This window comes from Heterocephalus glaber, unplaced genomic scaffold (assembly GCF_053883595.1).
Source record: "Heterocephalus glaber isolate CG9 unplaced genomic scaffold, H.glaber_assembly_v1.0 deba00001538, whole genome shotgun sequence".
Classification (NCBI taxonomy): domain Eukaryota; kingdom Metazoa; phylum Chordata; class Mammalia; order Rodentia; family Bathyergidae; genus Heterocephalus; species Heterocephalus glaber.
In genome coordinates, this window is record NW_028258333.1 from 28,841,644 (window position 1) to 28,858,629 (window position 16,986).

Here is a 16,986-nt window from a genome sequence, read left to right on the forward strand (position 1 = left end):
GAAGTTACTATATGTACATAACATATCTTAAAGGTTGTCTTTTTTAAAACCTAGAGAAGGAAAAATTATTGTTCAGAAGTGACTGCCACTTGTCAACCAGGACGTAGGAGTTTGTAGTAGCCATTTGTGGTCTTCATAATGAAGTGAAACAAACAAGGTTTAATAGAATTTTCAGACAGAGTTTGAAATGTGGTCATTTTATTTTTATCAGTACATAATTGTTATACATAAAAAGTACATTCATCATGGGGAATTATATACATATATTGCATCTTAATCCTCTTTACTTTCCCTTCTCCTCTCCTAACTCCCCCTTCCCTAGATCCTCTCCCTATTTACACAAAGTCTACCTTCCTGTTTCCTAACATCTACTTTTATTTTGCTCTTTAAATTATTTATATTTTGTGTTTCTCATGTATGAGCAATCATGTGATATTTATGCTTATGTGACTTATTTATTTTACTTAGCATTATGGTCTCAAGGTGTATTCATTTTCCCATAAATGACTAAATTTTTTTCTTTCCTTCTTCCTTTCTTTTTTTTTCTGGTACCTGGGATTGAACTCAGGACCTTGGTTTGCAAGGCAGGCATGGTACCACTGACCTAAATCCCCAGTTCTAATTTCCTTTACCCACTTATCTGTTGAGTGGCATACAGGCCACTTCTATATTATGAGTTTTGCTGCTATAAACATGAAAATGCATGTATCTCTGTAATATGATGTCTGGAACTCTTTTGGAAAGATACCTAGAAGAGATATAACCAGGTCCAATGAGATTTCTAGTTCTAATTTTTTCAGGAATCTCCATATTGGTTTCCATAATGGTTGTACTAGTATACATTTTCAACAACAGTGTAAAAGTGTTCCCTTTCCCCTGCAATCTCTCCGGCATTTGTTCTTTTTGAGTTCTTAATGATGGCCATTCTTTCTGGAGTAAGAGAGAATCTTCAAGTTGTTTTGATTTGCATTTCTCTAATGGGCAAAGATGCTGAACATTATTTAATGTACTGATGGGCCATTTGTACTTCTTCTTTTAGAAGGTATCTATTAATTTCAATTGCCCATTCTTGATTGGGTGTTTTATTGGGGGAGGTCTAAGTTTTTGAGTTATTTATATATTCTAGATATTAGTCCTCTGTAGAATAACTGGAAAAAGTTTTTTCCCCCATTCTGTAGGTCATCTCTTCACTTTTTTGTTTATTTCCTTTGCTTGCAGTTTTTTAATTTGATATGATGCCATTTGTTGATTTTGGTATAAAATGTACTCTCTTTAAGATTATGCAATTTCTTCTCAGACTTGGAAAACCTCAGGATGACAGCAAAAAGCTGAACTTTAGAGATACTGAATGTCTTCAGTGGCAAGTAGTGCTAGATGGAGTAGGAGATTACTGAGGAGGAACAAAGCAGACAGCCACACTTCAAAAGAGGAGTTACTTCCCATACTCACTGTGATACTTTCCACCTGTTAAGAAAAGTGGCTTGTATCATTCTTGTAATTCTGCTTTCAAGTTCCAATATATTAAGTTAATTTATTATGTATCAATAGCAGTCAAATATTTAGTACAATTAATAATTAGCCCATTAGCTGGTTCATTTGCTGCAGGCTCTCTCTTACAAAACTGTAATTAAAGTGGCAGCCAGGGTTGTGCTCTCATCTGAACTCTAGACAGGGGAAGGGCTGGCTTCCATGCTCCCTTATATTGCCAGGACTCAGTTCCTCAAAGGTGTTAGACTGTGAGCCTCAGCTCAGTGCTAAAGGCTACCTTCAACTTTTTGTTTTGTGTTTCTCACCCACTTTTCAGCTACTCTCATTAATATTCACAGAAGGCTGGAAGTTGGGGGTACAAAGCCTTAATCTTTATAACATAATCATGGAATAGCAACCCCTCCATACTACCATAGACTGTTGATTAGAAGGAAGTTATTCAGGGGAGGAAGTATACAACTGATTACTAGGCGAGAATCATTGCGGGGGGGCCTCTTTAGAGGTAATCTGCTACAGCACTTGACAACACATAGCCAGCCATAAAAGAAAAAGGAAATAGAAAAGTAGGGTGCAAGGAAAGAGACAGAAAGGGGGAAGGTAAATGGGAGGGAAATATAGACATAAAAAAAGACGAAAATAGCTTTGCTGCACTATGTCTGTATCAAGGTCCTATGGGGGGCACACACTTCTTCACATTAACACCACAACCATGAATTTCCTATTTCTTATTTAGAATGAGAAGATAATGTGAGCTTTCTATACATCTGGAGTTAAAAGAAAACAGAAAAAATAAATTATAGAAGAAAACTGAACACTGAGTTTAAGTAAGCTAAGTATGTTTCAGATTAGTCCTTTTCTTCTTTTTAAGTTTTTTTTTCCAGCTAGCAATCTATTTCTTTTTTTCTGTTTCACGTTTTGGATTGATTTACTATTCTTGCTGTTGTGTGACCAGTATATTACAAAGGGAATATAGAAATTTTCTGTTCCAGGTTTTGTGTTGATTTGACATTCTTGCCATTATGTGACAGGCATATTACACAGGGAATATAGAAACCTGGGTGGTGTTTGCATTTGGTGTTCTCTGCCTGTTTAGCTCAAATGTTGAAATTACATTTTGGTTCTACTCATTATTGTTAATTGATCTATGTGTCACTCAGTTATAAACATGAAGTTGTAAATTGTCATGTAGCTCATCTATTCTAGGCTTTCTAGTGGACGCCAAGGTCTAAATGGGTTAAGAAGGTTAAAGTTAAATAGTGTCAGATTAGATTAGAATACAAAACTCTCAATTTCTAATCTAGTGCATCTTCTCTTCTTATATTTTGTGCAAATGAGTGGTCAGAACGTAAAATGTTCTCCTTAAACTCCAGGCATTAAAATACTTATGGTTTAAATATGTCTTAGTGGTCATTAATTTTCTAAAAGGAAAATTACCTTCAGTTTTGGCTAACAGAGAAAAGGAACTTTTCCAGGTACTCTCGTGTATGATAGATGTTTGCCTTACAAAACACACACCCTTTTCTTTGTATTCATTTGTAGATCACTCAAGCTCCAATTTTTTCTTGAAGGAAGAGGAATTAGTAAACACCATGTAGAAGGGGTGGCTATTTTCCTTTGGAACAGGGAAAATCCTACCCATGTCCCAGAACTCTTGTAAATTTCTCATTTACAAGAAATATTTCCTGCAAAAGAATAACCACCATGGAATTTTATTATTTAAAAATGTCCTGCTGCCCTCAACCTGTGTTCTCAAGGCTTAGATCAAGTCTGCAACCTAGAATTTCCTGGAGGTTCACTTCCTTGTGGCCAGACTATTCAGAGCAACAGGTTTTCTTTCACCAGGACACATTTCCCAAGCCTGAGCTTCTTCACAACATTAATATGGTATTAGTGGAAAGGGGATGCTGGCCCTTTCCCACTTCTCCACTTCCCTGCTGTCATTCTTTCTTACTCTCCCTCCCCACCCCCACTAATAGGAAGTCCATGAGGACCAAGATTTTATCTGTTTTGTTCACTGCTCTATTCTCAAAACTGCCTGGCACAAAATTGATTTTTTATAAGTGTTTGTTGACAAAATGGTCAAACAATGAATTTGTTTAGGTTTATAAAGGTCTTGTAAGGGTACAAGTCTGTTGCCAAAGGAAAAAAGAGTTGTGTTTTGGCTCAGAACACCAGATATGTACCTGAAATTTAGAATCAGAATTGTGTCTCTGTTTGCATCTCATTTATTTTGAAATGACTTTTAAAGTATTCATAAAGATACTTTTAAGATCGAAACCCTTCCTAATGCCTAAGTATGAGAGTTTTAGATGAGAAAGCAAATTAATTGTTTCCAATCAAAGTAAAAACGAATCACAAAGAAGAAGGAAAGGAAAGGAAAGGGAAGGAAAGGAAAGCAGAAGAGAGGGGAGAGGAGGGGAGGAAAAGAAGGACTGAAACAATGGAGCGTACAAGGAAGACAGGGAAGGAAGGAGGGAGGAAATAAGGAAAAGAGAGAAGAGGGAAGAAGAGAAGGAAGGAGGAAATTTGACTATGTTCAAAATGGCATGGATGCATTTTAGGTATACAATACAGTTATAATCATCATTGGGATCTTGTATCTAAAACTTAATGGAAAAAAATAAAAATTAAAAAATGTCTTGGATGTCAAAACACTGAGAATTGATATACAAAAATGAGTTTTTTCAGATTTGTCCATTGCACATCTACAGCTGCAAATTTCATAGATGTAGACAGATTTTTGACTAATATTCTAATGTAAGAGTCATTCTCTACTTCCCAGATTAGAATTGACACATATATATGCATACATTCTTTAGAGTTTATATTTACTTAGTGTATTTACTAGCTGAATCTCTTAAAAGAATGCAAGCCAGGTACTCTCACATATAATAGATGTTTGCCTTAAAAAAATACACACCTTTTTCTCTGTATTCATTTGTAGATCACACAAGCTCCAATTTTTTCTTGCAGGAAGAGGAGTTAGTAAACACCACATAGAAAGGGCTGGTCATTTTCCTTTGGAACAGGGAAAATTCTACCCATGTCCCAGAACTCTTGTTCAAAAACCTATAGAAAGAAAAATATCCCTGTGCTGATGCTGTGCTTACCATGCCGCATCCCCAGTGTCTACCTAAAGTCAACTCAGCCCTCTGTAAAGGACAGCTGCCACCATGCACCTTGCTGGACACCTTCAACTCAGGAGCAGGCACAGTTTAGAAGTAACTGAGAGTAAACATCTCCAATGCCACCCTCGACCTGTGGATGTTGCAGGTTGGTGGATAAGTCTCAACCTCCCATCCTTCTGTAGGACAACAGCGAGGCATATCCTACACAGTATCCAACTGGCCACTGTGGTAACCAGCTCAATAGCACACGGATTACTCTCTGTTCTTCTTGTCCTTCCCACTCTCCCTATTCTCTCACTTCTAGTTCCTAGGATCACCTTCTAAATGAATTAGCTGCATCCAAATCTTTATCTCTAGTTCTGGTTTATTAAATAGGCCCTGAAGAATAATGCTTGAAATAAAGGCAAAACAGTTTGTCTTAGAATCAGAATCTGATATTGGCAACCAATAGGCTTTACAACCATGATTTAGGAAAATAGCTTTTGTAGAAGACATTGGCAATAATCTCTTAGATATGAAATAGGCTGGTTTTATCAAAGTGGTTTCTTCTGTACATACTTTGAATATGTGTTTCTTTGGGACCATACATGACCCTTTAATCTCATGCCTGCTTTTTAAAAAATTCTATAGATTCTTCTGGGAACCCTAAGATCACCAGGTGCCGTTCACCTGAACTAGAGACATTTTCATGCTACTGGACAGATGGGGGTCATCATGATTTAAAGATGCCAGGATTCATACAGCTGTTCTATGTTAAAAGGTGCGTCCATCATATTTTTCTGATTTCTCTCTCTGTGAATTATCTCATTAAAGTGTATGAGCCACAGATAGTGTAGGAATGGAGGTGATTTATTTTGAAGACCTAAATGCATTCATTCATTTAAAAAATATTAATTAAACTCTTACTATGTGCTAGGTACTGTTTTAGGCACTAGAGACATAACAGTGATTACAAAAAGATAAAAATTCTTGGTCTCATGGAGATTCCTTTCCAGTGTGGAGGAGAGAGACAATAAAAAATAAATAAAGGATCACCTGGTAACATCAGGTTATTAAAATAAAGCCAGAAAAAAGATAAAGAATGTCATCACCATGTTTGAGCATGTGCATGAGTGTGTGTGTGTATGTGTGTGTGTTTGTGTGTGTGTCAAAGGGGGAGTGAGAGTATGTGGATATACATGAGTGTGTGAATGTGAGTGGCACTGTGTTTTGGGTGCTTGAGTGATACTTGAGATGGGGAGTCATAAAAGGCCTCTCCAATGTGGTGTGTTTAGAGCAGACAAAGAAATGCAGGGAGAGAGACCACGTGAGTATCTGAGGGAAAGACTGTGTAGGCAGAGAAAATTGCAAGTACAAATTGAGGCAGTCTCAGCATGTTTGAGGAAAGTGGAAGGCCAGAAGGAGTGGCACAAGGCTGAAAATGGGAGAAAGTGATATGGGAAGGAGTTAGAGAGTTACTTGGGGACAGACCTGTCAAGCCTTCCAGGCCAGGGAGGGCTTTAAATTTTTATTTGTGGTGGAAAGCCATAGATGTGCTTTGAAAACTGTATGTTTTCAAAGATTCATCTTGGGTTTCTACATAGAGAATAGACTATCTTCCTCTTAAATTAGTTATATTCACTGAAGAACTGTAATACTTTCTCATTGTCACTATGGTCCTAAAAAATAACAGAGGAAGAGAAAGACAAAGATCTTGAAATGTAGTCACTACCCAATCAGTTTATTTTTAACCCTTTGCTTGGAATTATTTCCTTTTTGTTATTCTTACATTATATCCTTTCTTAATTGACACATATGCACATATTTATGGCATATGTATGGCATATGTATGAGATTTCAATACATGCATATAGTGTGTAATGATCAGATTTGGGTAATGGACATATCTGTCACCTCAAACATTTATCATCATTTATCATTTCTCTATGTTGGGAACATTCAGAATCCTCTCCACTAGCAGTTTTGAAATATTCAGTTAATTGTCGTCACCATAGTCACCCTACTGTATTATAGAACAACACTATACATTTTTACTTTTTAAAATTTCAGGCTTAAACACTTCAACATCTCTTCTTTACCACGAGAGAAGGCCTAAACCAAGACACAAAGTTAGTGAGGATCTTTAAGTTTAGAATCATATTTATCCATTGGGTACCCACTGAGGACCTGGGAAAAGAAAGGAAGATGCAGCCAGCATTTAGGAACCTGAGCTCAGAATCACAAACTCTGCATTTCAGCCTTGCTCCAGCACTTGCTCGCCAAAAAATTCTGAACAAATTGGTCAAGCTGTGTACAGCTCAGCCTCCTCACCTGCAAAATGGAGATAACAGACTTGCCTCATGGCTTTTTGTGAGGATTTTGTTAGATAATACTCAAAAAACATTTGGCACAGACCTTCACACATAATTATTCAATAAATGGTAGCTGCTTTTCATATTGTTGGTAGTCTAATAATAATAATTTAAAATAACAATGATGTAGGAGCCCAATTCTGGACTATACAAATGACTTCTTAATTCTTTACTGTTGGTGTCATTAGTATAAGTGACACCCTTTTTAGTACAAAGCTAGATTCTTAATTTGCAACTAACAAATACTTTGAGTTAGCAACCATGAGTGGCCTTACTCACCTGCTAGGTATGAGAGGGGCTCTTGGAAACATCAGAAAGGGTACACAAAGATGAGCTGGTTGAGTAACAAATATGCCCTTTATTTGCCTTATGGTTGACATTGCAGAGAAGTATGGGCCAGTAAATAAAGCTGGTTTCTATAAGTATAGTCAATCATGAAGCTAAGGTGTTTGGTAACACTTTTCAGCATATATGAATTGATTGTGCTATTCATAAATGAAGAGAAACAGTAGGTGGAGTTTTGTGCTTTTCTTCAACAAATCAGAGCTAGCTCAATCAAAATTAATAAAATAATTTATTCATTCAGACTCATACAGCAAAGACAATGCAGATCATCTTCTGACTCTTATCATTGTTTCTTAGAGTTCAGTTCCCAGACACTGCAGAAAATATAGAATCATTTTTATTGTCCCTGACACACACCTAACAGTGTGACATGATTTTATCCAACACTGGAGTCACTGAAGGCAGAGAGGAACAGGGAAGGCCTGGCCTTGTTATCCAAAGCACAAGGGGATCTAGACATATTGGGCTGTCAATAGGAGATCAAATGCACAGGTACATAGGCACTTTTGTGCTTTGCTTGGTCCTGTTCATCTTGCCAGGTGAGCTGGAGAAGAGGCAGCCACAGTATATTAGGACAGCTGATTCAGAATAGTCTCTGCCACCCAGTGATGGAAGTGGTGCCAAATTCAGCCTCTAAGCTTGAAGTTGACCCAGCATGAATGCAAATGACAGGCATAGCAAAAGCAGGCTGTGGAAGCATGGCAGAGCTCCTTTGCCCTCAGCTCCTCCATTGGATATGGCATTATTTTCAAAGGAACTGGGTATGTGAACCCTTGGTTCATTAAGGGTGCATCCTCCTACCTTTGACATCCTCCACAATAGTCTCCTCCAAAAATTACCCTGCCTAGAGCAACCCCCAATGCCGAGGAGGAGCCTTCACTAAGGTACCATGAGAAATCAATCCAGCAGCTGCTAAATGATCCAAAGAAGAATAACAGAAGACTGATTAGAGTCAATGAAGAAACAGGAGAGAGTGCAGATGACATAAAAAAATTGTTCACAGAAGTGATGGCAGAAAACTTCCCAACCAGGGGAAAAGAACTGGACATACAGATAAGTGAGGCATATAGGACTCCAACTAGACTTGATCAAAAAAAAAATTTTTTTCACATACACATATAATAGTTAAGATTCCAGAAACCCAACAGAAGAACACAATTCTACAAGCAGAGAAAAGAAATAAATCACATACAAAGGAAAGCCCATCAGAATCACAGCAGACTTCTCAACACAAACCATCAAGGCAAGAAGAGCTTGGAGTGAGGAATTTCAAGCCCTGAAGGAAAACAGCCTCCAACTCAGAATGATGTACCCTGCAAAACTATCTTTCAAAATTGATGGTTAAATAAAATACTTTCGTGACAAAGAGCACCTTAGGAACTTCATGAATACCAAACCATCACCCCAAAAAATTTTAGACAATATCCTGGGAAAAGACAATGAGGATCACAACCCCAGGAAGCCAAGCAGAATGAATCTATCAGGAATTATGAGAAATTACATACAAAGCAGGAGAATCCAACAAAAACAAAAAGTCTTGACAATGATAAGACAATACGTATCAGTTATCACCATCAATGTTAACGGTCTCAATTCACCAATTAAAAAATAGACGGGCAAAATGGGTCAAGAAGCAAGATCCAACAATATGCTGCATACAAGAAACACACTTAATTCAAAAAGAAACTCATAGACTGACAGTTAAAGGATGGAAAACAATATTCCATGTGACAGGAACCAAAAAAAAAGCAAGAGTAGCTATCTTCTTTGCAGATCAAGTGGATTTCAAACCAACACTGATTAAGAGAGACAAAGAAGGGCACAACATCCTTGTCAAGGGAACAATCCAAGAGGAAGAGATGACAATCATTAATATATATGCACCAAACACTAGTGCACACAACTATATAAAACAAACACTATGGACATGAAAAATCATACGAGCACTAATACAATAGTAGTGGGGGACCTTAATACCCCACTCTCACAAATAGATCAACTAGACAAAAAATAAGCTCTGGAACAAATGAACTTAACAGATGTTTACAGAGTGTTCCACCCAACAAAATCAGAATACACATTTTTTTCAGCTGCACACAGGTCGTTCTCAGAAACAGACCACATAATCGTTCATAGAATATGTTTAAGTACATGCAAAGGAATTGAAGTTATCCCCTGTATATTGTCAGACCATAGTGCAATGAAATTGGAGATCAATAGCAAAAGAAACTGCAAAAATTTCATAAACACGTGGAAAGTACACAACACACTTCTGAAAAACCAATGAGTCACAGAGGAAATTAAAGAAGAAATCAGATAGTTCCTAAAACTAAATGACAATGACAATACAACATATCGGAATCTATAAAACACAATGAAAGCAGTCTTACGAGGGAAATTTGTAGCAGTGAATACTCATATGAGGAAAATAGAGCGAGCCCAATTAAACAACCTGATGCTGAACCTCAAGCTTCTAGAAAAAGAAGAATAGGACAAACCCAAAGCTCATACATGGGAGAATATTATAAAGACCAGAGCAAAAATCAATGCAATGGACACTAAGAGAATGATACAAAAAAATCAATGAAGCCAAGAGTTGGTTCTTCAAAAATATAAACATAATTGACAAACTCTTACCCAAGATTATCAGAAAAAGGAAAGAAAAGGGCCAAATCCATGCAATTAAGGATGAAAAAGATGAAATTACAGTGGACCCACCAGAAATCCAGAGGATCATCAGTACTAACTTCAAGAACCTATAAATCATTGAGAGGGAACACAGAAGAAATGGACAGATTCCTAGATAAGTATGAATTTCCAAAGTTTAACAAAGATATCCTAAAAATTCTAAACAACCCATTACCAATCAATGAAATTGAAAATTTAATTAAAAATTTACCAATTAAGAAAAGCTTGGGTCCAGATGGCTTCACCACTGAATTCTACAAGACATTTAGAGAAGAACTATTGCCACTACTGTTTAAACTCTTCAGTGAAATGGAAAGGGAAGCAATACTCCCAAATTCATTCCTGGAAGCAAGCATGACCATGATCTCCAAAGCAGAGAAAGACTCAACCAAAAAAGATAACTACAGGCCAATCTCACTAATGAACATAGATACAAAAGTCCTTAATAAGATACTGGCAAACAGAATGCAGAAGATCATCAAGAAGATCATACACCCTGATCAAGTGGGATTCATCCCAGGGATACAGGGATGGCTCAACATACACAAATTAATCAATGTAATATACTATATCAACAAAGCCAAGGACAGAAACCATATGATCATCTCAATACATGCAGAAAAAGCATTTGACAAAATCCAACAGGAATATATGATAAAAACCCTATAAAAAATTGGAATAGACCTCAGTCTGATAAAAGCCATCTATGAAAAACCAACAGCCAATATCATACTAAATGGTCAAAAACTGAAATCCTTCACACTAAAATCAGAAACAAGACAAGGATGTCCACTATCACTACTCCTGTTCAATATAGTCTTGGAAACATTAGCCACGGAAATTAGACAAGAGAAAGAAATCAAAGGAATAAAGATAGGAAATGAAGAAGTTAAACTGTCATTATTTGCAGATGAAATGATACTCTATATAGAAAACCCCAAGAACTCCACCAAAAGTCTTCTAGACTTAATAATCAAATTCAGTAAAGTATCCGGATAGAAGGTCAACCACAAAAATCAATAGCTTTCCTCTACATGAGCAACTGACTCACTAAGAGAGAAATAGGGCAAAGAATTCCTTTCACAATAGCATCCAAAAAACTGAAATACCTAGGAATCAACCTAACAAAAGAAATCAAAGACCTCTTCTCTGAAAACTATAGCACTCTGAAAAGAGAGATTGAAAACGATATTAGAAAGGGGAAAGATGTCCCTTGCTCCTAGGTAGGAAGAATCAACATAGTGAAAATGGCTATACTTCCAAAACTCCTATATAGATTCAATGCAATCCCAATTGAAATTCCAGCAGCATACTTTATGGACCTTGAGAAAATAATCAAAAAATTCATTTGGAACAAGAAAAGACCTAGAATAGCAAAAGCAATCCTAGGCAATAGAGACATGGCAGGGGGTATCACAACCCCCAACTTGAAACTATACTGCAAAGATACTGTGATAAACACAGCATGGTACTGGCAAAGAAACAGACTTGAGGACGAGTGGAACAGATTAGAAGATGCAGAAACAACTCCAGACACACTCAGACACCTCATTTTCAACAAAGGAGCCAAACACCCTCACTGGAGGAAAGATAGCCTCTTTAATAAATGGTGCTGGAAAAATTGGGTTTCAATTTGTCAAAGACTAAAACTATACCTGTATCTCTCACCATGCACTAAGCTAAAATCAAAATGGGTTAAAGATCTAAATATTAAAACAGAAACACTGAACCGGCTGGAACAGAGGTTAGGTAGAACTCTTGAAGATATTGGTGTAGGAAAAGATTTTATATACAAAGCCTCAATCGCCCGGGAACTAGCACAAACAATCAACAAGTGGGATCTCTTCTTATTAAAAAGCTTCTGCATAGCAAGAGAAACCACCAGCAGTGTGAAGAGACAACCCACAATGTGGGAAAAAATTTTCACCAGCTGTTCCACAGACAAAAGTTTACTATCTAAAATCTATAAAGAACTTAAAAAAATCAGACCTCCCAAATTTAAAGACCCAATCCAAAAATGGGCATCTGAAATGAACAGACATTTCTCAGAGGAAGAAGTAGAAATAGCAAATAAGCATATGAAAAAATGTTCAACATCACTGGTCATTTGAGAGATGCAAATGAAAACAACTCTGAGATTCCACCTCACCCCAGAAAGAATGGCTGCTATCATGAAATCAACCAATAAGAAATGCTGGCGGGTCTCTGGGGAAAGAGGAACCCTGCTCCATTGCTGGTGGGAGTGTAGACTGGTGCAACCACTGTGGAAATCAGTATGGAGGTATCTCAGAGAACTAGGACTGGAAGTCCCATTTGACCCCGCTATTCCACTGCTGGGGATCTTCCCCAAAGAATTAAAAGAATCATACCACAGTGATATATGTGCACCCATGTTCATAGCAGCACAGTTTGTAATAGCTAAAACTTGGAAACAGCCCAAATGCCCATCAACTGGAGACTGGATAAAGAAAATGTGGTTTTTTTATAAAATGGAGTACTACTCAACCACAAAAACTGAGAAATTAGAGACATTTATAGCTAAGTGGATGCACATTGAGGCGATACTCTTAAGTGAAATAAATAGAACACACGTGTGCAAATACTGAATAGTTTCTCCAGTGTGAGAAACTGAAAGTGAAAATGAGGACTAAAAGGTATAATAGATAAATGTGAAATAGGAAGAAAAGGGGCAAAGGGGAAGGGGAAATGGGAGGGGTAGGGGAAAGGAAAGAAGGTAATGAAATTAATATGAGAAAATGAAAAAATGGAAACAAAATCTTTGTAAATAGCAAAGGGTGGAGGGGTTGAAGGGAGGGCAGGGGAAGGGGGAAAAAAAAGAACCAAGAGAGATTATGTAAAGGTGCAAATTTCCAATGATGAATGTCATTATATCATATAACTAAAGTGTACCAATAAAATTAATTTTAAAAGTTACCCTTGCCTTTTTTAAAAAGAAGTTTTGTTTTCCATGCAAAGTTGTAGGGGAAATTAGAAGTGAGAAGGGGTACTGTTACTTTTTTTTTTCTGAAGGTTACATATTAAGCCCAAAAAATGCATGAGGTAAATTACCCTTAAAGCATAAATGTTTCATTTTTATGATTTCTTCTCCAATTGGTTACTGTTAGATGTAAAACATTTCTTCTGCTCTTTTCTCTGATTTTTTATAACATTCTCCTATGTTATCACTTTTTATAAGATAGTCTAGGAGCAGACTTAAAGTGTGTCTCTTTTGGGACCACGGCAAAAGAGTAACTTCTATAAATTCGCTTTGTTCATCTGTATTGAAATTTATTCCAGTGAAGCAGGTGATGAAGTCTCTGTTTCATGGTCCATTTTTTTTCAGGGTTCTAGATTTAATAATTTCAGAGATGAGTTTCAAATATTTTTTCAACTGTGGTTAATCAAGAAGAGTATTGGGAGCTGTGTTTTGAACTAGCTATTCCTGATCCACCATGCTTAAGATTAAGTGCTGTAAGTGGTTTATTCTGTGGAGCTAATGGATCTGAGTTAACCTAAACAGGGTTTTTCCCACAATCCTCATGGGACCCTCATGGTAATATTGCCAAAATTGACAAACTACGTTAAACACAACATAGATAGCCTCCTTATTCCAAATCCAGACTTGCTAAGTACTACTCTACATCTCTAGTATACCTTAATATTTTAAGTTTTCTAACTTTCATAATATCAATTATTCTAAGTATGTTCAATATCTCCCCTACAATTATATAAAACTCTTGTGCCATTGACAATTTTATTAAACCATTCTCTAATGCATTCTTATTTTTTCCATTAAGTTTTTGGTACATTTTAGGTATACAATACAGTTAGATTCATCATTGGGATCTTGTACCTTTACATGATGTATCTTGGTTCTTATTTTTTCTCCATTCCCCTGCCCTGCCTTCATTCCCTCCACCCTTCCCTATTTACAAAGACTTTGTTTCTCTTTTGTCCTTTTCTCATATTTTTTCCTTTCCCTTCTTTCCTTTCCCCTACCCCTCCCATTCCCCCTACTTCTTTAGACCTTTTTTTCCTATTTAACATTATCAATTATACCATTTGATCCTTATTTACAGGTTTAGTTTTTCAAACCAGAGAAACTATTCGGTATAATGAATTCTTATTTAGTTTGAATTTCAAAGTCAAATTTTAAAATACTATAATTCAATATCTCACCTAACTCCTTAATATTTTTATCTTTTTTCTAATTACCCTAAATACACTTACACATGCATACATATATATACAAACATGTTATCCCTTCTTTTGTCTTTAACTCACTTTTTCCAGAAGGAATTAATCTCCCTCTCATCCAAGGACATGAAATATTTAAGAATGTCAGCTAGAATTTAAGCAAAAGTTCACTGTGTCAGGCTCTAGCGTATCTTCATTTTATTTCCAAGTTTATTCCAGTAGCTGATGAGCAGCTGTCTAAGGAACCACCCGATCCTGTACAACTCTCCTCCTACTGCCAAAGAAACCAGCTTGAAAAACAGCTAAACAGTAAAGAGGGAAGAATGTATCTTCGTCCTACTTCTCATTCCTTCATCATAGCCGGCATTGTTCTCATTGCCCAGTGCTGCCCAGCACCTTCCCACAATGGAATGATCCAAAACCTCCACAGGCACCAGGATCACTCCTTCCTCCTTCTTCCCTAACTAAAGATTACACTACTTCATGCTCCATTTACTCATAAGTTCTCTTTTCAACAGATACAGGATAGTATATAATAAAGGGATAATGGATTATCCCACCTAAGTTGCAATTCTAATTTCACAAAACATTCTTTACTAACATTCTGTTTCCTCTTGCCCCACTCGCCTCACCTGTGCCCATACTTCTTACCTCAACACCTTTTTGTTGTTGTTGTTGTTGTTAACTTCTTTTATTGGTACATTGTAGGTATACAACACAATTACATTTCTCATTGGGAATTGTACCTTTACATAATGCATCTTGGTTTTTATTTTTTCTCCATTCCTAGACCTCCCTTCACCCCCTCCACCCTTCCCTATTTACAAAGACTTTATTTCCATTTTTTCCATTTCTCATCATTTTTCCTTTCCCTTCTTTCCTTTCGCTGCCTCTCCCACTACCCCTACCCCTTTGGACCTTTTCTTCCTATTTTACATTATCGATTATTCATTCTAATCCTTGGTACATTTTAGGTATACAATATAATGACATTCATCATTGGAAATTTGCACCTTTACATAGTCTCTCTTGGTTCTTATTTTTCACCCTTGCCCAGCCCTCCCTTCAACCCCTCCAGTCCTCCCTGTTTACACAGATTTTGTTCCTAGTTTTCCATTTTCTCATATTAATCCCATAACCTTCTATCCATTCCCCTAGCCCTCCCACTTCCTTCCCCTTTGCCCCTTTTCTTTCTATTTCACATTACCTATTATACATTTTAGTCCTTATTTACACTTTCAGTTTCTCACACCAGAGAAACTATTCAGTATTTATACATGTGTGTTCTATTTATTTCACTTAAGAGTATCGCCTCAATGTGCATCCACTTAGCTATAAATGTCTCTAATTTCTCACTTTTTGTGGCTGAGTAGTACACCATTTTATTAAAAAAACACATTTTCTTTATCCAGTCTCCAGCTGATGGACATTTGTAAAACTTGTTTCCAAGTTTTAGCTATTACAAACTGTGCTGCTATGAACATGGGTGCACATATATCACTGTGCTGTGATTCTTTTAATTCTTTGGGGAAGATCCCCAGCAGTGGAATAGCGGGGTCAAATGGGACTTCCAGTCCTAGTTCTCTGAGATATCTCCATACTGATTTCCACAGTGGTTGCACCAGTCTACACTACCACCAGCAGTGGAGCAGGTTTCCTCTTTCCCCAGAGACCCGCCAGCATTTCTTATTGGTTGATTTCATGATAGCAGCCATTCTTTCTGGAGTGAGGTGAAATCTCAGAGTTGTTTTCATTTGCATCTCTCGAATGACCAGTGATGTTGAACATTTTTTTCATATATTTATTTGCTATTTCTACTTCCTTGTCTGACAAATGTCTGTTCATTTCAGATGCCCATTTTTGGATTGGGTCTTTAAATTTGGGAGGTCTGATCTTTTTAAGTTCTTTATAGATTCAAGATAGTAGAACGTTGTCTGAGGAAAAGCAGGTGAAGATTTTTTCCCACATTGTGGGTTGTCTCTTCACACTGCTGGTGGTTTCTCTTGCTATGCAGAAGCTTTTTAATAAGAAGAGATCCCACTTGTTGATTGTTTGTGCCAGTTCAGGGGCAATTGATGTTTTGTTCATTAAATCTTTTCCTACACCAATGTCTTCAAGGGTTCTACCTAACCTCTGTTCCAACTGGTTCAGAGTTTCTATTTTAATATTTAGATATTTAATCCATTTTGATTTTAGTTTAGTGCATGGTGAGAGAGATATGTCTAGTCTTAATCTTTGGCAAGTTGAAGCCCAATTTTTCCAGCACCATTTATTAAAGAGGCTATCTTTCCTCCAGTGAGAGTGTTTGGCTCCTTTACCAAAGATGAGATGGCTGAGTGTGTCTGGAGTTGTTCCTCCATCTTCTAATATGTTCCACTGCTCCTCAGGTCTGTTTCTTTGCCAGTACCATGCTGTTTTTAACACAGTAGCTTTGTACTATAGCTGCAGGTTGGGGATTGTGATACCCCCTGCCATGTCTCTGTTACCTAGAATTGCTTTTGCTATTCTGGGTGTCTTCTTGCTCCAAATGAATTTTTGGATTTTTTTCTTGAGGTCTATGAAGTATGCTGCTGGGATCTCAATTGGAATTACATTAAATCTGTGTAGCAGTTTTGGAAGTATGGCCATTTTCACTATATTAATCCTTCCTACCCAGGAGCAGGGGGTGTCTGTCCATTTTCTGATATCATCTTCAATCTCTCTTTTCAGAGTGCCATAGTTTTCAGAGAAGAGGTCTTTGATTTCTTTTGTTAGGTTGATTCCTAGGTATTTCAGTTTTCTGGATGCTA

At 37.0% G+C, this 16,986-nt stretch overlaps 1 protein-coding gene across 9 annotated transcripts in view; it reads left to right on the forward strand.

Moving 5' to 3' along the window:
* The window catches only part of Ghr (growth hormone receptor), a 284,924-nt gene that overhangs the window by 240,122 nt on the left and 27,816 nt on the right, over positions 1–16,986 (forward strand). For 8 of the 9 annotated variants that reach the window (XM_004848567.4, XM_021261448.2, XM_021261449.2 and 5 more), the window contains one exon: positions 5,247–5,376. In XM_004848567.4, coding sequence (XP_004848624.1) covers positions 5,247–5,376 — 130 coding nt within the window. Of the gene's footprint in view, positions 1–2,221; positions 2,313–5,246; positions 5,377–16,986 lie in introns of all 9 variants that reach the window. The other variant, XM_087189458.1, reaches the window with a different exon arrangement.